The 19,125-nt window shown below is 35.9% G+C and overlaps 1 protein-coding gene, 1 non-coding gene and 1 pseudogene across 2 annotated transcripts; 2 read left to right on the top strand and 1 right to left on the bottom strand.

The window, feature by feature from the left end:
* Positions 1 to 8,927: 8,927 nt before the first annotated feature.
* On the top strand, positions 8,928 to 15,691 carry LOC113307951 (annotated as a pseudogene).
* TRNAK-CUU lies at positions 15,008 to 15,080 on the top strand. The gene has a single exon. It is a non-coding gene; the product is annotated as a tRNA-Lys (tRNA).
* A 647-nt stretch (positions 15,692 to 16,338) lies between the features above and the next one.
* On the bottom strand, positions 16,339 to 18,834 carry LOC113313473 (putative F-box protein At1g50870). The gene is made up of 2 exons (XM_026562251.1): positions 18,500 to 18,834; positions 16,339 to 18,125 (listed from the first exon to the last, which is right to left on the bottom strand). The coding sequence occupies exon 2, from the start codon at positions 18,076 to 18,078 to the stop codon at positions 16,681 to 16,683; it is 1,398 nt and encodes a 465-aa protein (XP_026418036.1). The 5' UTR covers positions 18,079 to 18,125; positions 18,500 to 18,834; the 3' UTR covers positions 16,339 to 16,680.
* Positions 18,835 to 19,125: the final 291 nt, after the last annotated feature.

Below are 19,125 nucleotides of genomic sequence, written 5' to 3'. Positions count from 1 at the left end.
CCGAGTTATCAAGGAAAGATAACTGGACCAGACTTCACGGATCCCAATGAAGTCTTTATAGTCGCAAAACCCTAAAAGGGTTTATGGAGAGGACGACTCTAGATACAACTAGGACACACCAAAAAGTAGTGTCAGGATTCAAAGATCCCCTTTTATATACATTCAAAGTATAAGTTGTTATAAGTTTAAACTAAGATAGTTTTGGAACCAAGCAAACAATATCCACCGTTAGATGAATCATTTATATATGATTAATTACATAAACAAGATATACATTCTGTTTAGGTGAGAACGTAATCGAACCGTTTACAAAGACTATGTTCAACATGGTTAGCCGAAACTGGCCGGTTTGAATTTAAAAGCTTAATCTTCATTTTCATGATAACATAAGACATTAACTCTGAGTCACAAATATGTGATCAATTAAGTCTGGTGTTTATAGAAAATTAATCAAATGTTAATTATCTCGAAGAAATAATTTAAACACACTTGAAAGTATAATCGACATGATTAGTAAATGTACGAATACAAATACATAGTAGTTCGTTAGTCGGTTCAGTCATAGTCCGCAAACCGATTTGGAAACTTTATACCAAAACCGAGTTCCGGAGTTCACAGAACTTTTTAGGTTTGCGTACCAGTTTGCAAACTTTCTACCAAACCTAAATTCCGGAGTTCACAAAACTTTTAAGGTTTGCGTACCGATTTGGAAACTCAAACACTGTCGTCGATTCCGGAGTTCACAGAACTGAATCGGTTTGCGTACTGATTTGTAAACACTACCGAGTTCTAGAACAAATAACTGTTTTAGCTTGCGTACTGGTTTATATACTCACCCTCGGTCCCATAACCACAATTTAAGAATGCTTTACATACGAGTATGAATAACAATTTTAGTTAAACCAAGTAATATATCTCAAGGACGGTACAGTCCAACCTCGATAAACGAATGTTCGATAAATGAATAACCTCGACAAATGAATAATTTTTTCCGGTCCCGACTTAGGCCAATGTGATAAATGAATAACCTCGCTTAATGTATTAATAAATAAAACAAATTGAATCCTTCAAGGCCCTATGGAAATATAAACGAATAATCACTAAATTATATATACAAAATATATATATGAATAAACTAAAATAGATAATCAGTAAATTTTACATAAAAATATATGTAGAAATAAACTGAAACAATTTATTTATGGTTGATTGCAAGAAGCGAAAGATAAAATGCAAAGTCTGTCATTTTCTTCCACCCAAACCAAAATGCACCGCATCCTTAATTTTATGCAATGCTTGCACAATTTCTTGAATATTTTGCTCGTGTTGTAGCAAGTAATTTTTTAAATTGACCATCGCTTGAAAGGCATCTTTAGATGACACGTTTGATACGATACTACTATTATCTGGTTCAGGATCATTTTTATTATTAATTACTGACTCAATAATTTCTTCGTATATTGGAGATTCCATAAATGCATCATTCTCGTTAGGATCGTTTAAAAAATGTTCGACGTCCATCACATTTCTATAACATAAATTAGAAATGACGCTAGTTAATCCTTGAATATATTCTTCAACTTGACCATTTTCTGGTTCGGGAACATTTATATCTTCAGACCGAATCTTACAATGACGGAAACAATTTGTAATTGTTTTTTGGGTACATTATTTATATGTCCCTATTTTTGACATCCAATAAATATATCCTTATACAACAATAAAGATTTAGTAGAGATACAAGCTTTTCCTTTGCTCAAATGTATGATAACTGGATAGCAGGGGTGTATGAAAATTCAGAAATTGAAATCATGGCCACCAAATGTTGGTTGATTTGGAAGGAGAGATGTCTAAGAATCTTCCAATCCAAATCGACCACAAGCATTCAACTTTCTCTGGATGTTCAGAGACACCTGGTATTTTGGTCTCCCCTAAGACAAATAAATCAGGGAGTAAACTCTAACTCTTTTGCTGCTTTACGAAATCATACAGACCTACAAATTAGTGGTTGGTCAAAACCTAGGCAAACCATCTTAAAATTAATTTTGATGCATCCTGGATTGATGCTATTTCTCCTGCTGGATATGGTATAATTGTGAGATGTGATACAAAGAATGCAATCCAAACTACAGCTGGGACCTTCAGGGCCCCCACAGCAGAAGAAGCAGAGGCTTTGAGCATGTTAGAGACAGCAATCTGGGCAAAGAGTATGAACTTAAAGGAATTCTGGATGGAAGGTGATTTCCAAAGGATAACCTTCTATGCTCAGGACAAACAAAGTAATATCTTTTGGAGAAATCAGGGTATAGTCTCCGAAGCAGTAAAAATTCTGAAGACATGTGACAATTTTTTGGGCTTTATGTTTACAAATAGGTAAGGTAACGAAGCGGCAAACATTTTGGCAAAAGAAGCGCGCAAACAAGAAATCCACAAACAACAATGGTTGTTGATGCCTCAGTTTTTAAACTCTATTTTAATTTCGGATTTATGTTTTTCTAGTTCAGTTGCTATGTTATGTTAAGTTTACAGAATAGGGATAACATCATGTTGGTAGACACCAATATCTCTAATTAGGTAGAAGAGATAAGGGTAACCAACATTTTAGATAATTATGTGTAATCCTTTTCTCGTATCAATATAAGTAATGTTCAAAAAAAAATACAACAATAAATGTATCCCTACTTTTTAATAATCTTATCCATTTAAAATTAGATTACCTTAATACCCTCGCCCATATAATATTTTTCTTCCTCTACCATTTCACCACCACCACCACTAGCACCACCACCAACATTCAACTACCATCCCACCACCACCACATACCAACCGCCACCACCACCACCACCACTACTATTCCATCACCACTCCTACACCACCACCATTACACCACCACCACTAGTCTGTCGCCGCCATCACCACTAGTCCGCCGCCGCCGCCATCACTACTGGTTCAGATATTTTTGTATCAACAACAGTAGTTGATCCAAATAAAAATAGAACCAACAGTAGAAGTTGATCCAATTTAGGGGATCAACAATGGTAGTTGATCAAAAAAAAAAGGACCAACAGTAGAAGTTTATCCAATTTAGGGGATCAACAATGGTAGTTGATCCCCTAAATTGGATCAACAATGAAAGTTGATCCATGTAAATGGAATGAACTTGGCGTGAGTCGAACACGCATCATCTGACATGGAGTCAGTCATGCTACCATTGCACCACATGCTCAACATTGGAAGAAATTTACATGATTTAAACTACAAGCATGATTTAAACTACAAGCATGATTATACTTATCCAAGGAGATACTGTCAACAATAAGAGTTGAAAGGGTCAACAACGGGAGTTGATCCCATAAATGGATCAACAACCGTAGTTGATCCCATAAAAAATTGGGTCAACAACAAGAATTGATCCCTTAAATGGGATCAACAAGAGGAGTTGCTCCATAAGTTTGATCTTATTCTGCAGTTTAATATCACATTAAAGCAACAACGACACATATTGAAAACTATATTTCTGCAACAGTAGATGACTATACATTTTTTTGGTTATAAACTTGTAAAATAACATACATGATAAGGTGGACTTAGTAAGACCCGAAAAGAAGACTATGTGCCTAATCTATTGAGAGTGCAATGTTTTGAAAATAAAACAATAAATATTATTTTCTTCGTTCCTTTTTAATAGGCTGGTTTTGTTTTTAGAGAAATTTAAGGAAATTAAGAGAACTAATCATTGAAAGTGGTCCTCATGACACTTGTCAATAAAAAAAGTGAAGTGAAATGGTCCCCATGACACTTGTCAGCAAAAGAAGGTAAAGTGAAATGGTCCACATGACACTTGTCATCAAAAGAAGTTAAGAGAAAAATGGTCCCAGAAAATTAAAGTAATATTTGACTTTCCCAATTAATAAACCAGCCTATTTTTTTGAAACATTTTTTATAGAAACCAGCCTATTAAAAAAGAACGAAGGGAGTAAATAACAACTATGAGCATCATCTGTGTATTAAGTTCGGGCAAAACTGATGAAGTAATTCAGTTAGTGTAATTATATGTGAACTTAGTGTAGTTATGTGAACTGTGAGAATTCCAAATACACAATTCTACCGTTACCAAACAATTCAAAAAAAACAAGGTTGGTCTTTGAGACTGCAAATGTGTCAACACAGAAAATAACATCCATCCTCACAGGAAAATTTGGATTTATATAAGCTAATATGAACTTAAATGTACAGTAGTAATCATTTGGTTCTCTTCTCGGTATTGATTGGAAACGTCAAATTATGTGACATTTGGTTCTCTTTTGTCAGTAATATAGTATGAACCAAACTTTCAATGCTCCTGTGCACCTCAACTAATTCAAGCTTTTGAAAATGCTTCCAAGCAAAGCTCTTAAAAAAAATAGAAAAACATTTCTACATACTAAATAAGTTGTTTACACTAGACCTTAAAGATTATTGTTTTAACTGTGTTTCACGGCCGAAACATTACTATAACTAAGCAATTCAAACAAATTGAAACATGCATCATCTTGACAAATCACAGCACGGTATGCACAATCTCGACAAAACAATCTCGACAAACTACAACAACCAGAACCACCATTCTACTACTATTTCCATGACTAATTTCTCATTCAAACCTCTCCACCATTACCGCCACCAACAATCACACATCTCCACCACCACCACCGTCACCAACAATCACACATCTCCAAAACAACCCGAACCAAATTCATAATTAAGAAATATGAAATTGATACCTCTTCCGCCGCCTTCAACAGAAGCCAACTTCTCTGTTCAACCAGAACTGTGCCATATCTCAAAACAAAAACGTAAAATAGATTCAAATACATACCTCATCCGTCATCGCCGCCACACTACCACCATCACCATTATTACTTCTCTGTTCAATAATTCAAAGAAGTTTTACTCTAAAATTACCATAAATCGTAACCTAAATCAGATATGGATCTATAACTGCGACCTAAAATCAGATCTCAATCTATTTGAATCTGATTTTAAATTTAGTTTTTAGAAAAAGAAGAAGTAGGTATCATTTGTTGAAGATAGTTCGATTAAATCTTGAATCCATTAGCGGCGGAGAAAGTGGTGGTGGTGGGATGACTGGATTCAAAAGAGAGGAAAAAAATGGATAGGAAATGAACAACAAATTGATATCTTAAACTAATGTAGGGGTATTTGTGGGATCACGGTTAAATGGATTCTCTTCTAGAAAATGTAGGGATATAATTATTGTTGATAGGGATATTTACGAAGGTCATCAAAAGGAGGGACATATATTTAATTACCACTTGTTTTTTCCATCACATTAATGTCCAAGCCATAATAGCAAAATTAATATAAAGTAAAATGAATGGTTTGGTGAACCCATTTGTAGAATTCTTATAACGACTCTCTTTCATCACGAAAGAGAGTGAGTCGTACAAGTCCCAAAAACCCCCATAATTCATCCGTCAAACCGCTCTTCTTTGGTCAAAACCACTAAATCTCTTAGAATACCACCATTAATCCTCTGAACCATTCTTATCAGATCTATCTTTTCTCTTGATTCCTCATCTATTTTTCTTCTCTATTTCATTCTTCTCTCTACTTTCTCATAGTTTTGTGTCTTTGTAAGGTTTATCATCTTTATCTCAGTGAAAAGTCTCTGTTTTCATAATCTCTTGCTTTTTTATCATCTTTTTCTCAGTGAAAACCCCTCGATTTCTCATGGAGGAAGAGTTGATGTGCCAGTTGCTTAATCAATTGGAGCAAAATCTTAGTTCTCGAGAACCCTTTGGCAATCAGCTTCTTAAGATCAATGCTCTTTGTGATCACGCAGAAGGATTTGTTGCCTCAAGTAAACTGATTCACGAGTTAGATAACCTTGCCGATGATAGTCATGTTTCTCTTTCTACTTGTGTTGTTGAAGATTCAGATTCAGAGTGTTGTAGAACTATTCCGGTGACTGAAATCTATCCTACATACAATCTACATCAAACGTACCCGATTAATCTTATTTCTGTTGGTGAGAAGAATCAAGTCAAGTATTGGGCTGGAAAGGTGAAGGGCTGGGTCAAGACAATCTACCTATTTCTCCAAGCTTTTTTCCTCTTCTGTTTCATGGAGGTAGAGTTGTTTTCTCATATGCTAGAAGACTCAGAGAGTTATAATAATCTTCCAGGCTCTGAAATTAATATCTCCAGTGACCTACATCAAGTTCCAGGAGATAGAAAGCAGTTTATCTCCGATAAGACTATCTTATCTAGCGTCTCTTCTAAACCGGCGTTCTATAAAAGTTTTCAGGCAGAAGTGGATGGTGATTCAAGTGACCTAGTCATGAGTCAAGTCTCCGCTTTTGACTATAAATGTATCGGTCAAGTCAACTTTTGGGTTGTTTCAGTCAAGGATTGGGTCAAGTCAACAGCTGGAATAGCTAACGGTCTCCAGTATGCCCTAATTGAACTCTATCGGTACTTACCCCCTATCTTTTACTATGGAATATGTATACTTTCTCATTTGTATACAATGCTGCTTCATTCCATTTAATCCTGAGACAAGCTCAAGATTACTACCCTTATGAGATTGATAAAAAAGATTTTTGTTGTGATCGGTTTATGACTTCTCTGAAGCTTAGTGAATTAGTATATTCTCGAGGTGATGATATGATAAGTTATCTGGCTGATATGGATTATGATTGTCTAGGAGGAAATCTTAAGGATGGTTATTTTCATAAGGATAACTTTAGAGCTTATCTGGATCTTGTTGTTGGGATAACTACTGTCTTTAGACAAATAAGAATGGATGCTTACATGTTCTCTCGTGATTGGAATTGTTCCTATATTTTTGTCCTTAGAAAGAATGATATGACTTGTATGCATACTTTGGATGTAGAGTTTGTCTTGCGTACTTCTTATTCAGGATGGCACTTGAGTCTTTACTTTAAAATGGACGATCTTCTATGGCTAGTATTGTTATGAAAATTGGTTTTTTACCCTACTCATGTGGGGTTGAGAAGAAAACAAAGTTGAATGATGAGATTTGTCGAGGAGTTGATTATAATCATAAAGATGGTCTTGTTCATGATTGGACCTATAAAATCTTCTATAAATTTTTAACCATCAGAATTATTGCTTCTCGACAGATAGAACTAGATCTCTATTTATTCTCTCGTGCGTGGATTGGTCTAGTTTTTATGACCCTTCGTGAGTATGATATGAGCCTAATGTTTATCTTGGAGGATGAGGTGGTGTGTGATGAGGTTGTTGGGTTGTCTTCTTATAACAATGGATGTCTAGGAGTTTGTTCAGACTCTGCTGGTAGTTCCTTGAGTTTTCAGGATGATTTGTTGATTTTCAATCTACTCTTATACCGTGCATATTTTGTTGTCATACCTTTAAGCCAGTTATCACCTTCGGGGGGCTTGGGATGTTAGTTCGTATAATTGGTACAAGTGTAAGGAGAATATGGGCAATGATCATGAGTGGTTTGTTCGGAGTTTTCAGTGGTTTGGATCTTCTTGTTGGCAGATTTATGAGGAGTTTTTCATCTTGTTCTTTTTTCCATTCAGTCTAATACAGTTATTCAGTTTGGAGGAAACATGTCTTGGTTCACCTTTGTTAGTCATCTTTCTTTTTGGAGAAGTGATGCACCTTTGTATGTCACGCGTGGCTCATTTATGAGAATTAAACGTCAACATACTCACGTGTTGAAAGAGGCTCCAATAGTGGTTTATTGTAATCATGGTCGAAGTGGCGCTGATAAAGTATTAGCGAATTTGAAGATTTCTTCATTAGATCTGGACCGATTGAGGATGTATACTTTACTTCCTGGATGCAGCAACTCTTGTCTCGACACATATCTGCAATTTCCTTTGTTTCATTTTCCTCTCTGTTGTTGTAGCTTACTTTTCTTGTCTTGTGTTATTTCTTGTAATGGTTCGGCCTCCAGTTTAGTGTCTACTATGTGTGATGGCTAATTTTGTAATCATTTGCTTATAAAAAATAAATAAAAATGAATGGTTTGGTACAACCATCGTTTTGCTCTGGACGGACACGAAGAAGACCCATTTGACCCTCCATCTCCGTGTTTCCTATCATGCTTTACAAAAGGTTTTACCTAAATACCACCCACATTTTTCCTAAATACCACCCATTGTAAAAAATAAATAAAACTTTTACCCAAATTAAAGTGGGTGATACAAACTCACGTTCTTCCCTAGCTTTTTTTTATTTTAATCACGATTTTATTTTTTGAATTTTGATCATTAGGTTTTAATTTTCTGATAGAAACAAATTGAATTTATGATTTTAATCATATTCTGATCACAATTTCGATATCGGAGATCCCAATTTCGATCACAATTGAGTTTCAGATTTTAATTCCATAAAATCTGTTCGACTCAAGTTGATGAAATATATATAACTTGGAAACTTCGTAATAAGATTTATGGGAGGACAAACTTTGAACAAGCAGATTCAGTTCAAAATTATCCATGGAACCCCCTTGAAGTCCCACCTGGTCAAAGATCTCATCTGCTTCTTTAATTCCTCCACTCCTGCAACACCCATCAATCAAAGTGTTATACGTTATTAGATTCCAGGCAAAAAAAAAGAAGAAGGAAACCCATGGAGGAGGGATATGACATGCAAACTGTAATACCATGAAGAGGGGCGGCGATGATAGTGAAAATGGTTAGTTTTCATTACCCACTCTAGAATCTAGATTAGGTGTATATTTATTGTGTTTTTTTTTACTGTGAGTGGTGTTTAGGAAAAATGTAGGTGGTATTTAGGTAAAACCTTACAAAACAACCGTAATTCCTAACAATACAAGGCGCAAAGCCGAGTTTTAAACCTTCAAATGACGCGATTGCCCCTCCGTGTTTTTGTTTCTCTTTTAGTTTTCACTCCTTCAGTCTTCTTCAGCATTGGATCACTTTCAGAGAAACAATTCTCTCCTCCATCTTTTCTCAGTTCCTTCTTCACCATCGAAATCTCTCTCTTCTTCCTTCATCTTCATCACCATTAACACCCCCACTACCGTACAACACCATCACCACCACTGTCATTCTTTGAGTTCAGTTGGATTTGAAATCGAGATTAGATGTTGCATCTCTCCCGATTAAATTGGATTTTGAAAAAAAATCCAATTTCGACTTCAGACCCAATTGTTATTGTTACGCAGGAGAAACGATGATTAGTTTGCGATTTCTATTTGAAACACAAAATCTCCTCCAGATTTCATGACGCGCTCCAGGTGAGTTTGACTCTCTGCATGTATGAAATATGAAATGAATGATTAAAGTTTAATTGTTAGTTGTATCATATACGAGATTGGGTATGCATCTGACAATTTCAGGGCTTGGGTAATTTTATTTTATTACATGTTGGAATTAGGTTTACACTTAAGTCTTTGTAGAAATGCCCAACAGAAATGAGACAAAGGTCGAACCTCTTATAGTACTGTTCAATGATGTGAATTGATAGTTAGAAATGTCGACCCTCAACATTAACGTTACATTAAACTCTAAAGATCTATGAAACCCTCAAGTATAATCAAGATCGACGAATCGTCGCATGTGAAATGTGTAATCTATGACTATTTTTTGTTTACTGTTACAAACTAGGGACAAACTATTTTTTTTCCAGGCACTTCAATTGGTACTTGCATAGGATAATGTTCAATGCTGGGTGTTTATATTCTATCCCATTGCACATAATTCACAATTCTGACTGGACATACATGACACAAAGTTTCGACACTTTCACACACTTTAGTGGATAGTTGGCCTGAAAGATCACATGTTCCTGCATTTGCACCTGCGCCAATCAATCAAAAACCAAGAATTTGGCGCAGGTGTTCTTGCAGAAACATGGTATCTTTGGCAGTTTTTGTAATGACATATTTGTTACTTGAAGTTGTGATCATAATGAGGTTAGGGAAAGTAATGTTTGTTCATTGAAATCATTGTGGGGGTCTTTATTTATCAATGTGATAGTTTTAGTCACTCGCTCATTGGCATGTATATACTATGTTAGGCATGTATATACTATGTTAGGCATCATCTTCTCTGGGGCGCCTTTTGCAACATAACATATCTCATGTAGAACAGTAGCATGGAGGTCATATTATATGAACTTAGACTTGACTGTCACAGAAAATGTCCTCAGTTTTTAAGTTTCCACAAATTTGGTTGATTCTCTCTCAAATTTCTCCTCCAGTTTCAATACTAAATCTCTTCAGTTGCAACAAATTTGAGAAATATAACCGGAAATCGAAGAATCTTGAGTCTAAATTTTTTTATAGTGTTTTCGGGTTCTTCTGGATGGAGAAGACGACGGGGTGGGACTCGGGCCCACCTCAACCAGACATAAATTTAGAGAATTCTAATTTGCCTGGACTTTCTTGTATTTTGAATATCAGCCTCTTTTGCTTCTGCAATTCTCAACCTTTTTCCCTGCGATCACTTTTTTTTTTCTTCCGAATAAGCTGCTGCTATGACTTTCATCATGGGAATTTTGATTTGGTATGTACATAGAAGATTGAAACCACCTATTATTTTATTTTTCTTGCTTTCCATAATTTGATTGATTAGGTCAGTAAAAGTAAAGATTAAGAATGTATGTATCATGTTGTTCTTCTCAGCTCCTAATTGTCTCGCATTTCTGTTTTCTTTCTTTCTTCTGGCTTTTTATCTCCTGTCACGATTTTCTGATTGATCTTATGTGTCCAAAAAAAAAAAAACAGTATTGGTTAATTACTATTTGATAAAATGCCTCAAAAAACTATTTGTCATGTGCCTGAAATTTGATTGTAGTTTTAGGATTTTAAAGAAGTCTTGATTAGTGGGTTTTTTTATATACGGTTTTAGAGTAATGGGTCCTCTTAGTAATTGTTTTGTTTGATTATAGTCTTTAGATTAATCATGTGGTTTTGTGAGATTTCAAATTAGTTGGTAGATGGTTTTTTCTTAGGTTTATAATGTGTGAAACTTGAGACCGAGCAAGAGGGTTTTGTATGAAGAAAACCATCAAGAGATTCACTGAGCTAGTTTACATTTGGCTGACCAACTTGGAACTGTACTCTCTACGTTGGATCAGCAATTGGTTACATTTGGGAATCGCTTAAGTTTTCGTACTCACAGTACATTGACAATGGAGTAGAGAAGGGAACCAGAGTACGATTTCTTACGCGGACATTTTAATACCGACTCAAATTAGGAACACATCACCATGCAGGATAGGACTATAAGATCAGAATGAGTCTGGAACTTGACAAGACGCAAACATTTACTAGATTTCAAGTGCTTCATTTTGGCATTTTAACTTATCCAGGTTTTACTATAGCTTGATTTGTTATTTTTATTCATAAATGTGAACTGGAATTAGATTCTCGGTACTAACACCAAAAGATGTAGTTCATGCCTTACGCATATTACATTATTGAATTTGTGATAGGATAAGAGCTTCTTGCTCTATTAGGTTAAAGCAGTTTAGAGGTTCGCATCAAGAGGTAAGAATTATAGCATCTTTTGATATGTAGACACCAAGTCACCAACCCCTGGTCCTAGCATAATATGTTTGTATTATCAAACGCTAGCACCATCTAATTGTTCCTTACAAAACTCATAATCCATTTGTCGACTTGGAGGGTGAAGTATTAGTATATGTTTTGTCCCACTTTCGAACAGTTTTAGACTGCTAAATGAGACTGCACTGCAGCTCTGTCCTGTCTAGCTTGCCACTCAATCCTGGAGTTTCTTTCGGGTTTCACTGAATATATTTACACAGAACAATGGTGTGTTTAATACACCAAACTCACATCTGTTTTTTCTCTCTGGTTAATTTTGATATCGTGCTTGCCCTAATTGATTTGATCTTTCACTAAGGGTTCTGAATTATGTATTACGGATACTTTATCCCGTTAGATCCATTGAAAGCCACGTATCTACAACAGCATTGAAGAATTGCTCAACAAAAGCACATTTAGACTGCCTAATTCCTGTTATCAGAGTTGGAGGGAAATTTGTCACCTGCTGTGTCTCTTGATTCTGTTGTAGTCGCAGAAAGAGGTCCGAAGAATTAGAAATGTTCAAGTGTCTCCCCTGTCAATTCATCTTAGTGCTTTGAGGCTGATCAGGTAAAGTAGTTATTTGGAATTACTGTTCATTACTGACAAGTAGAATTATTGGGTAACATGTTGTGCCGAGAGGTTCATATCGTTCCTCAAGGCTTCACACAAGGCTTCACAGGATCTGGCATCAGAAACGAAAAACTACACAATCAACGGAAGCTAATGCACATAGAACACACAAGACACGGAGATTTACGTGGTTCGGCAATGTGCCTACGTCCACTGGCAGAAATTCACTTACTTCATATATCAGAGAATACACAATGCACATGACACTCAACACCCCTTCTTCTTCTTCACATTCTCAACTCACCTTCAACTCTCTCAGCCCTAGAGCTATGAGAGGATCTACATCTCTCTAATGAAGAGATTACTTCTTTTCTTTGTGAGGAGATGTCTACAACCTAAGGGTTTAGACAATATTGATGTAGATGATGTAGATGCCTATAACCTAAAGGTTATGCCTTTATTTATAGGCTTAAAATACTTCGATTAGGAAACCAAGCTTTACTCTAATCTAGGAAACCTAAACTAGCTAAGATAGGAAACCCTTGTTTAGATAGAAGTCTAAACATAATTCTAAAAATCAGTCAAAACCGATTTAAGAAATCACACTGATGTTTCCTAAAATCTAGCCAATATCCAACATAACATTGACCCTTTTAAAATGATTATGATAAAATAGTCAAATAAATGTTTCACCAATGTGTTCATTCTTGAAAAACGGAAGTTTGGTTGATAGTGAGTTCATGACGTCATGTATGTATAAGAAAACCGACACAATATCGTACAGAATGTCAAGATGAGAATATGTCCATCCGATATCATCCCCAACTGAGGAGTTGCTTAAGAAGGATGCCAAATGGATGTTAGTAGATCCAGGCTTCTCTGTATCTGGCCGATAATAAGAATAAGCTATGGCTTTATTTGTCTGGAAAGTCTGCACAGCAAAATAAAACACCCTGAAACAGTCTTTTTAGTTTTTTCTTGGTCGGCCCTCACCCTGTAAGCACTAAGCAGTCAATCTAGTTATGAGGTTAGGGGAAACAATGTTGGTTTAGTGGTCACTGATGCGATTTGTATTGTTTATTTTATCTTAGCTAATCGGTCTGACCTTATATTTTTGGTCATTGCTGTGTGTATACTACGTTAGGCCTGATCTTCTCTAGGATGCCTTTTGCTACAATACTCATGGTGTAAGCTCAACATCACATGTAACCAGTAGGTAGGGTGGAGGTCATATTATATCAACTTAACCAGTCTTATTTGGGGATTTTGTAAGATTATGTGTTACTTGATTGATGTTGTGTAATGGGTTATAGAGTCGCATAATCCCTGTGTGCTGTAGGGTTTTGTAGTGCCAAGGTATATCAACTTTATAAATCTTATCAAGAGATTGTATACGATTATGCGTTTTGTTATTGATAATTCTTGTTTGGATCTCTGTTATTGTTCTGCTATATCCTTGCGTATATGATTTTTCATGAGATTCATAGACTAGTAAGTTATAAAAGTTCTCATCAAATTCGTTAGTACATAATTGTTTCTAATGTAAGTTTTATTTCCAGATTCAGGGAAGTTTGTTGTTTATTGGTAAAGCACCTTGTTTCAAATTCGTTAGTACATAATTGTTTCCAATGTAAGTTTTATTTCCAGATTCAGGGAAGTTTGTTGTTTATTGGTAAAGCACCTTGTTTTTACGAGACAATGCTTCTGAAACGTTTGGTTTCAAACTTCTTTCCATCCTTAAGCTTCGCTACTTCTTCTACAGCGATTTGTGTTCTTAAAGTGGGAGATGTTCTGAGACAATCAAGAAAATTCTCTGAACAAGATGTTACTGAGTACTCAAAACTACCCATGACTTGAGTCCGCTGCACTTTGATTCAAAATTTGCTCGATCTTGTGGTTTTGAAGATCGAATCATTCATGGGATGCTTGTTGCTAGCCTATTCCCTCGGATAATTGCTTCTCATTTTGTAATTCTTTCTCTCCCTCTCTCAAGTTATATTGTCTTTTATTGAGTTTGTCTTATACTTTTTGCTTTAGCGGTGTACATGCTGAAATCAGTCGGCTCTTTGAGTTCTCTCTTTTTTTTTTTTTTTCTGAATAGATGGTATAGTTTCATACTTTTTGTGGAAGACAAACCTGCCTTTACCTTTTACTGCCAGTTGCTGTCTAAAAAATCAAATATGCTCAGTGAAGTTCTTTATTTTATTTTTGCAGCCAGGAGCTATATATGTTTCTCAAAGTTTGCAATTCAAATTGCCTGTCTACGTTGATGAAGAAGTAGAAGCTCAAATACTGGCTCTTAATATAAGGGGAAATAGAAACAAAAACATGTGGGTTTGGCTGTCCCTGTCATGAGATGCATAACTATTTGTGTCGGCTTGCTGATGTTTTGATCAATTTTAATTTTGATATGCCGTCTCATATTTTTAGAGTGAAATTCTCAACTAAATGCTTTAAAGATGGGGAGCTCCTTGCTATTGGAGGTGAGGCTCTTGCATTATTACCCGCTCCTTGTTAAAGAATTAGACGTCTCTACTGGCAAGGTGAAGACTCTGCTGAAGGATACAACTACAGTTTCGGTACTGTCTTTAAACGTTGTGACTTTTCCAGCCTAAAATTTACCATTTAATTTGTTTTTTTTGGCATGTGTTTTTAGACTTAAGTTGTAAATTCAATGTTTTTAGGAGTTTTTTCTCTTATAACAATTTAGCTAGTTTAAAAATCAAAGTTTCTGAAGTCTTGTGTTCAAGTTCAACAAATGAATTTGGGCAAGCTTAAAGAGTGCAAGGCTTTTCACCTTCTCCTTGCGTCCCCTGGAAGTTGAATCAGGTAAAGTCTAAAACCTATTGAAAAGACATCTGCCCGTCTAGTTCAGTTGGTAGAGCGCAAGGCTCTTAACCTTGTGGTTGTGGGTTCGAGCCCCACGGTGGGCGTGGTTTTGGTCCATTTTTTTCCTTCCATTTCCAAAAAAGGACCCATAGAATAATGATCCTTTTGCAGAAACATGCAGCAAGAGATACTACTCTAGTAGTTCAGCTACAGATGCTTGTATGTCTATTTTTAGTTTTTTACTTCTTCTGTTGGCATTCTATGCAAATGAATAACCTGTAGGGCTTGCGCTCTTCTGATATTTGTTCACATGTTATGTAGGGTATCAAGTCCCCATCGGATGCAGCGGGTGACGCGAATTTTCACCTACAAAGCATTGCCAATTGGTGATGGATCATGCAGAAATCCTTCTTTTGCCCTCATCTGCAATGTCAGATGCTGGTCATATATTTTGGTTGTAGATTTTGTGCATACATGTTGGTGATTAACCATATCTGACACGATGCTTTAGATTGCGCATATTTTTCTGCATACTTATTTGTAACTAAACTATTTGACCTGATACCTCGCCATTCTATGGCTTCAGCGAATTTTTGCATGTAATAACTTTAGATGTTGATTGTGTATACTCTGGGTTATGTATGCTTGCACATGATTGTGCTTGAGCTTAACATAATATATTGGTTAATGAATGCATTCACATTATGCACCGAAATAGAGGTGTTCAATGGTCAATATTTATGGTTTTGTCATTATTGATTCACAAATGGGCCTGTGTTCTAAGCTTGGCGCAAAATCTGTATATTAAAATTGCAATAACTGTTTGTAACTTTGTATGCCACTGAACAGTCAATTGACAGAAATTGGGTTGATGTTGCTTCCTGAATGGCAGAAACAAGATAGCAGTAGTGCTAGCATGAATTTACTGTTGTCACAGTTGTTGTACTTTTCATACAACTTATTTTTCAAACTACTTGCATTTGTGCTGCTAATGAATTTTGGGCCAACATGTAAAACAATATGGTGGACTTATAATTTCACATTTTTAGGGGCTATTCACATTTCTATAAAGGAGGAAAGCATCAGATCAAAGGTAGGTTATCCAATGGTATGAGCATACTTTCCAACTACTCAGCTGAAATGTTGACAGCTGAGACTGTCTTCACTACAAAAGTTCACTTTGCCATCACCACTTCAAAGAGCAAGCAATTGCCGTGAATAAGCCCTATGGAAAATGTTGGGCACATTTTTTCTTATAGACCTTTCATGCAAGTGTAAAAGTCCTTATTAAGCCTGATTATGGTTTATGCGCAAAATGGTTTTGGAAACAAAATTTGGATTCCAATGTAATGTAGTTTCATAAAAAAAAATTAATTAATGAAATTCTTCTTCTAAAAGGGATTACATTAAGCTTTGAATATTAATAATTTGTTTTATTCCTAAAGTCCTCCGTGCCATCAGGGCGGTAAACATAAAAAAAAAAAAAGTTGATTCCCTTGAAGGTTCGGCTGTGAACATCAAAGACAGTAAACAGAAGACTAGTTAAACTAAGTAATCTATCTATAAACATAAAAAAAGAAAGTCCGTTCACTTGAAGGCTCGGCTGTGACCATCAATGACAGAGTAAGTTGAAGGCTCGGCTGTGACCATCATTCATTAAGAACCCAGAAAGTTGATTCACTTGAAGGTTCGGCTCACGGTGGGTTACAACTTCTTCTGAACAGGCAGAAGGCTTTCTACGAAGGTTGAGACACATTCAGTCCTGCTATATTCCGAAAAGAAGGAAATCCCATCGACCTCAAACTTCTTGAACGTCTTCTGTTTAAGATCATAAAAATAAAATTTGGCAAGCTTTGCATTCCTCCTGAACCCAAACGGGCCAGGATCTCTATAGGTTTCTAAGATTATCTGATCTGTTCCGGCAACAGAATAAAAATAAACAAACCACCAATCTTCCCGGTTATTAGAAGGAAGTGTGATAGTCAGTTGAGTCCAATCTTTTTCACTACTGCTACTAGTAGATGATCCATTCTCTTTATTATGATCATGCAATATCCACATATTGACTATTTGTTCATCTTGACATACGATGGCTAGACACCCATCCACTTCTGAGAATCTCTGGAACCCTAACTCATTCTCTACTGTGAATTTGGGAGCTCGGATCACCCTAAACTTCTCACTTCCTATATCAAATGCCATTACCCAAGGACGCTGTATAAGCCAATATATGGAACCATTTGCATACTGAGTGATATTTCCTAAGATACTGTATGGCAGTGCCTCGTCGATTATTCTCCATGTATTATTCCCTACTGTCAAGACCTCACAAACTGGAAAATTTCGGAATTTACCTCTACACCACACAAAAATAGCTTTATGTTTCTTGGTAGTAGGATCGAAACCAAAATAACATGTCGGTTCCTCTAAAATGTTCACAATGCAACCATCTTTCTCTAGATTCATGCGCACTTTTGACTTGATCCATGGTGTTGATTCCATTGTGCTGACATTGTGTATTTGAACAGCGCAGCTGTCAACGAAACAGACCAAACCAGTAATGGGTCCCAGAATTTGACGATACGACAACTTTGTTTTCCATATGGTGTGAACATTTGCTGCTCTGCCACTGAAGTGCAAATCAGCTGAAATGAAAGACTCATAATCCCTTGCGCAACCCCCTTCCCATGAAGTACTCTTTGGAAGGAGTACAAAGAGACCAGGACGTGTTTCTGAATGGGTAAGGTGTGAATGGATAAAGTGTGGATCTTCGATAATCAATTTCCAACGCTTACAGACACACTTGAAACGCAAAAGTAATTTCACCGGGAGTCTGCTCAGTAAAACCACCACCACATCATCAGCAATTAATCTAGTGGTGGGGTTATCTGGATTATTATCGACCCTGATATGCCTCCTCTTCTTCAATGTCTTACTAATCATCTTCTTATTCCTCCTCCTACTTCCCCTTTTGTTGTTTTTCTTCTTCACCCTCAACTCCTTATCCTTGTTCCTTCTTTTTTGCCGGCTCGCCTTTTGCTTACTGTGCTCGTTCAACATTGTAGATACACCCCGGTTGTTTTTAAGAGCTACCTCCACCATCAATACAAAAGTAAAACGGAAATACTCGATCTCAAACTCAGTGAATCCTAGATACCAAAAATCAACTCTCTTATTAAAACTGAACTAATGCTCTGTGAATAATCCAAAGCAAGAAAGCACGATGAATAAACTTAATAATTCTTCACGGCTGCAGAAATTCTTTATATATTAGGTATCCAACACAAACAAGGAAACAAAAACCCCTTCTGAATTTGGAATTCTAACCAATGAGGAAACCAACACAAACACCACCGACTAAAAACAAAAATCGGAAATTTCTTTGCATATAAAACAAATCGTTTCTCTTTTCCATTACATAAAAAAACCTAAACCATTCAGTTTTGGTTAAGAAATTGATTCCAGAAAAGATTTACAGTATCAAAAAAGAAAGCCACTAAACGAAAATTCGGAGGATACATACCGAACCAGGACGGAAATTACCCGCCATTCTTCCCTCAATGTATCGAGAAATAATAATTACTCTTGGCTGGAAGGGTCAAGGGAGGAGGTATAAGGAACCCTAATTAGGGTTACAGAGAGAGTCAATTTTCATGACGTGTGTAGGATTCAAAATCTGTAAGGACAGAGATCAGTGAGGGAGAAGAGTAGAATTCAGAGGATTAGAAGAAGGATTAGACATGGATAGAAGTTGAATTGGTTTTTATCTACGATGCAACGATACTGATATTAGGATTTATCAATTTTCATAAAATGAGGATACGGGACGGTTGGATACGTGTATTTATTAAAAAAAATTAATATAATAATAATTCATTCTACTAAAAGATCATAAAATGAAAAAAAATCTGATAGATACTATTTTGAATATTAAAGCGATCAAACATTCAATTTTAAGCATTTTGGGTTTCGGTCTTATATTAATTGAATGGATAAAATCATATATACTCTGATTTATTTTTAAACAACATGACGAACATGACAGCCCAATAAGTCTTAAAGCTAGATTTTTCTAACATCTTTTTTTTTTTTTTTTGAAGCACCATAAAAATAAATACCAAGTCTTTTTTCTTTATAGTCAATAAGGTA

The sequence above is a fragment of the Papaver somniferum genome, chromosome 9 (assembly GCF_003573695.1).
Source record: "Papaver somniferum cultivar HN1 chromosome 9, ASM357369v1, whole genome shotgun sequence".
Lineage (NCBI taxonomy): Eukaryota > Viridiplantae > Streptophyta > Magnoliopsida > Ranunculales > Papaveraceae > Papaver > Papaver somniferum.
The sequence above is the reverse complement of the archived record's forward strand: the minus strand, read 5'-3'. Positions and strand labels throughout refer to the sequence as shown.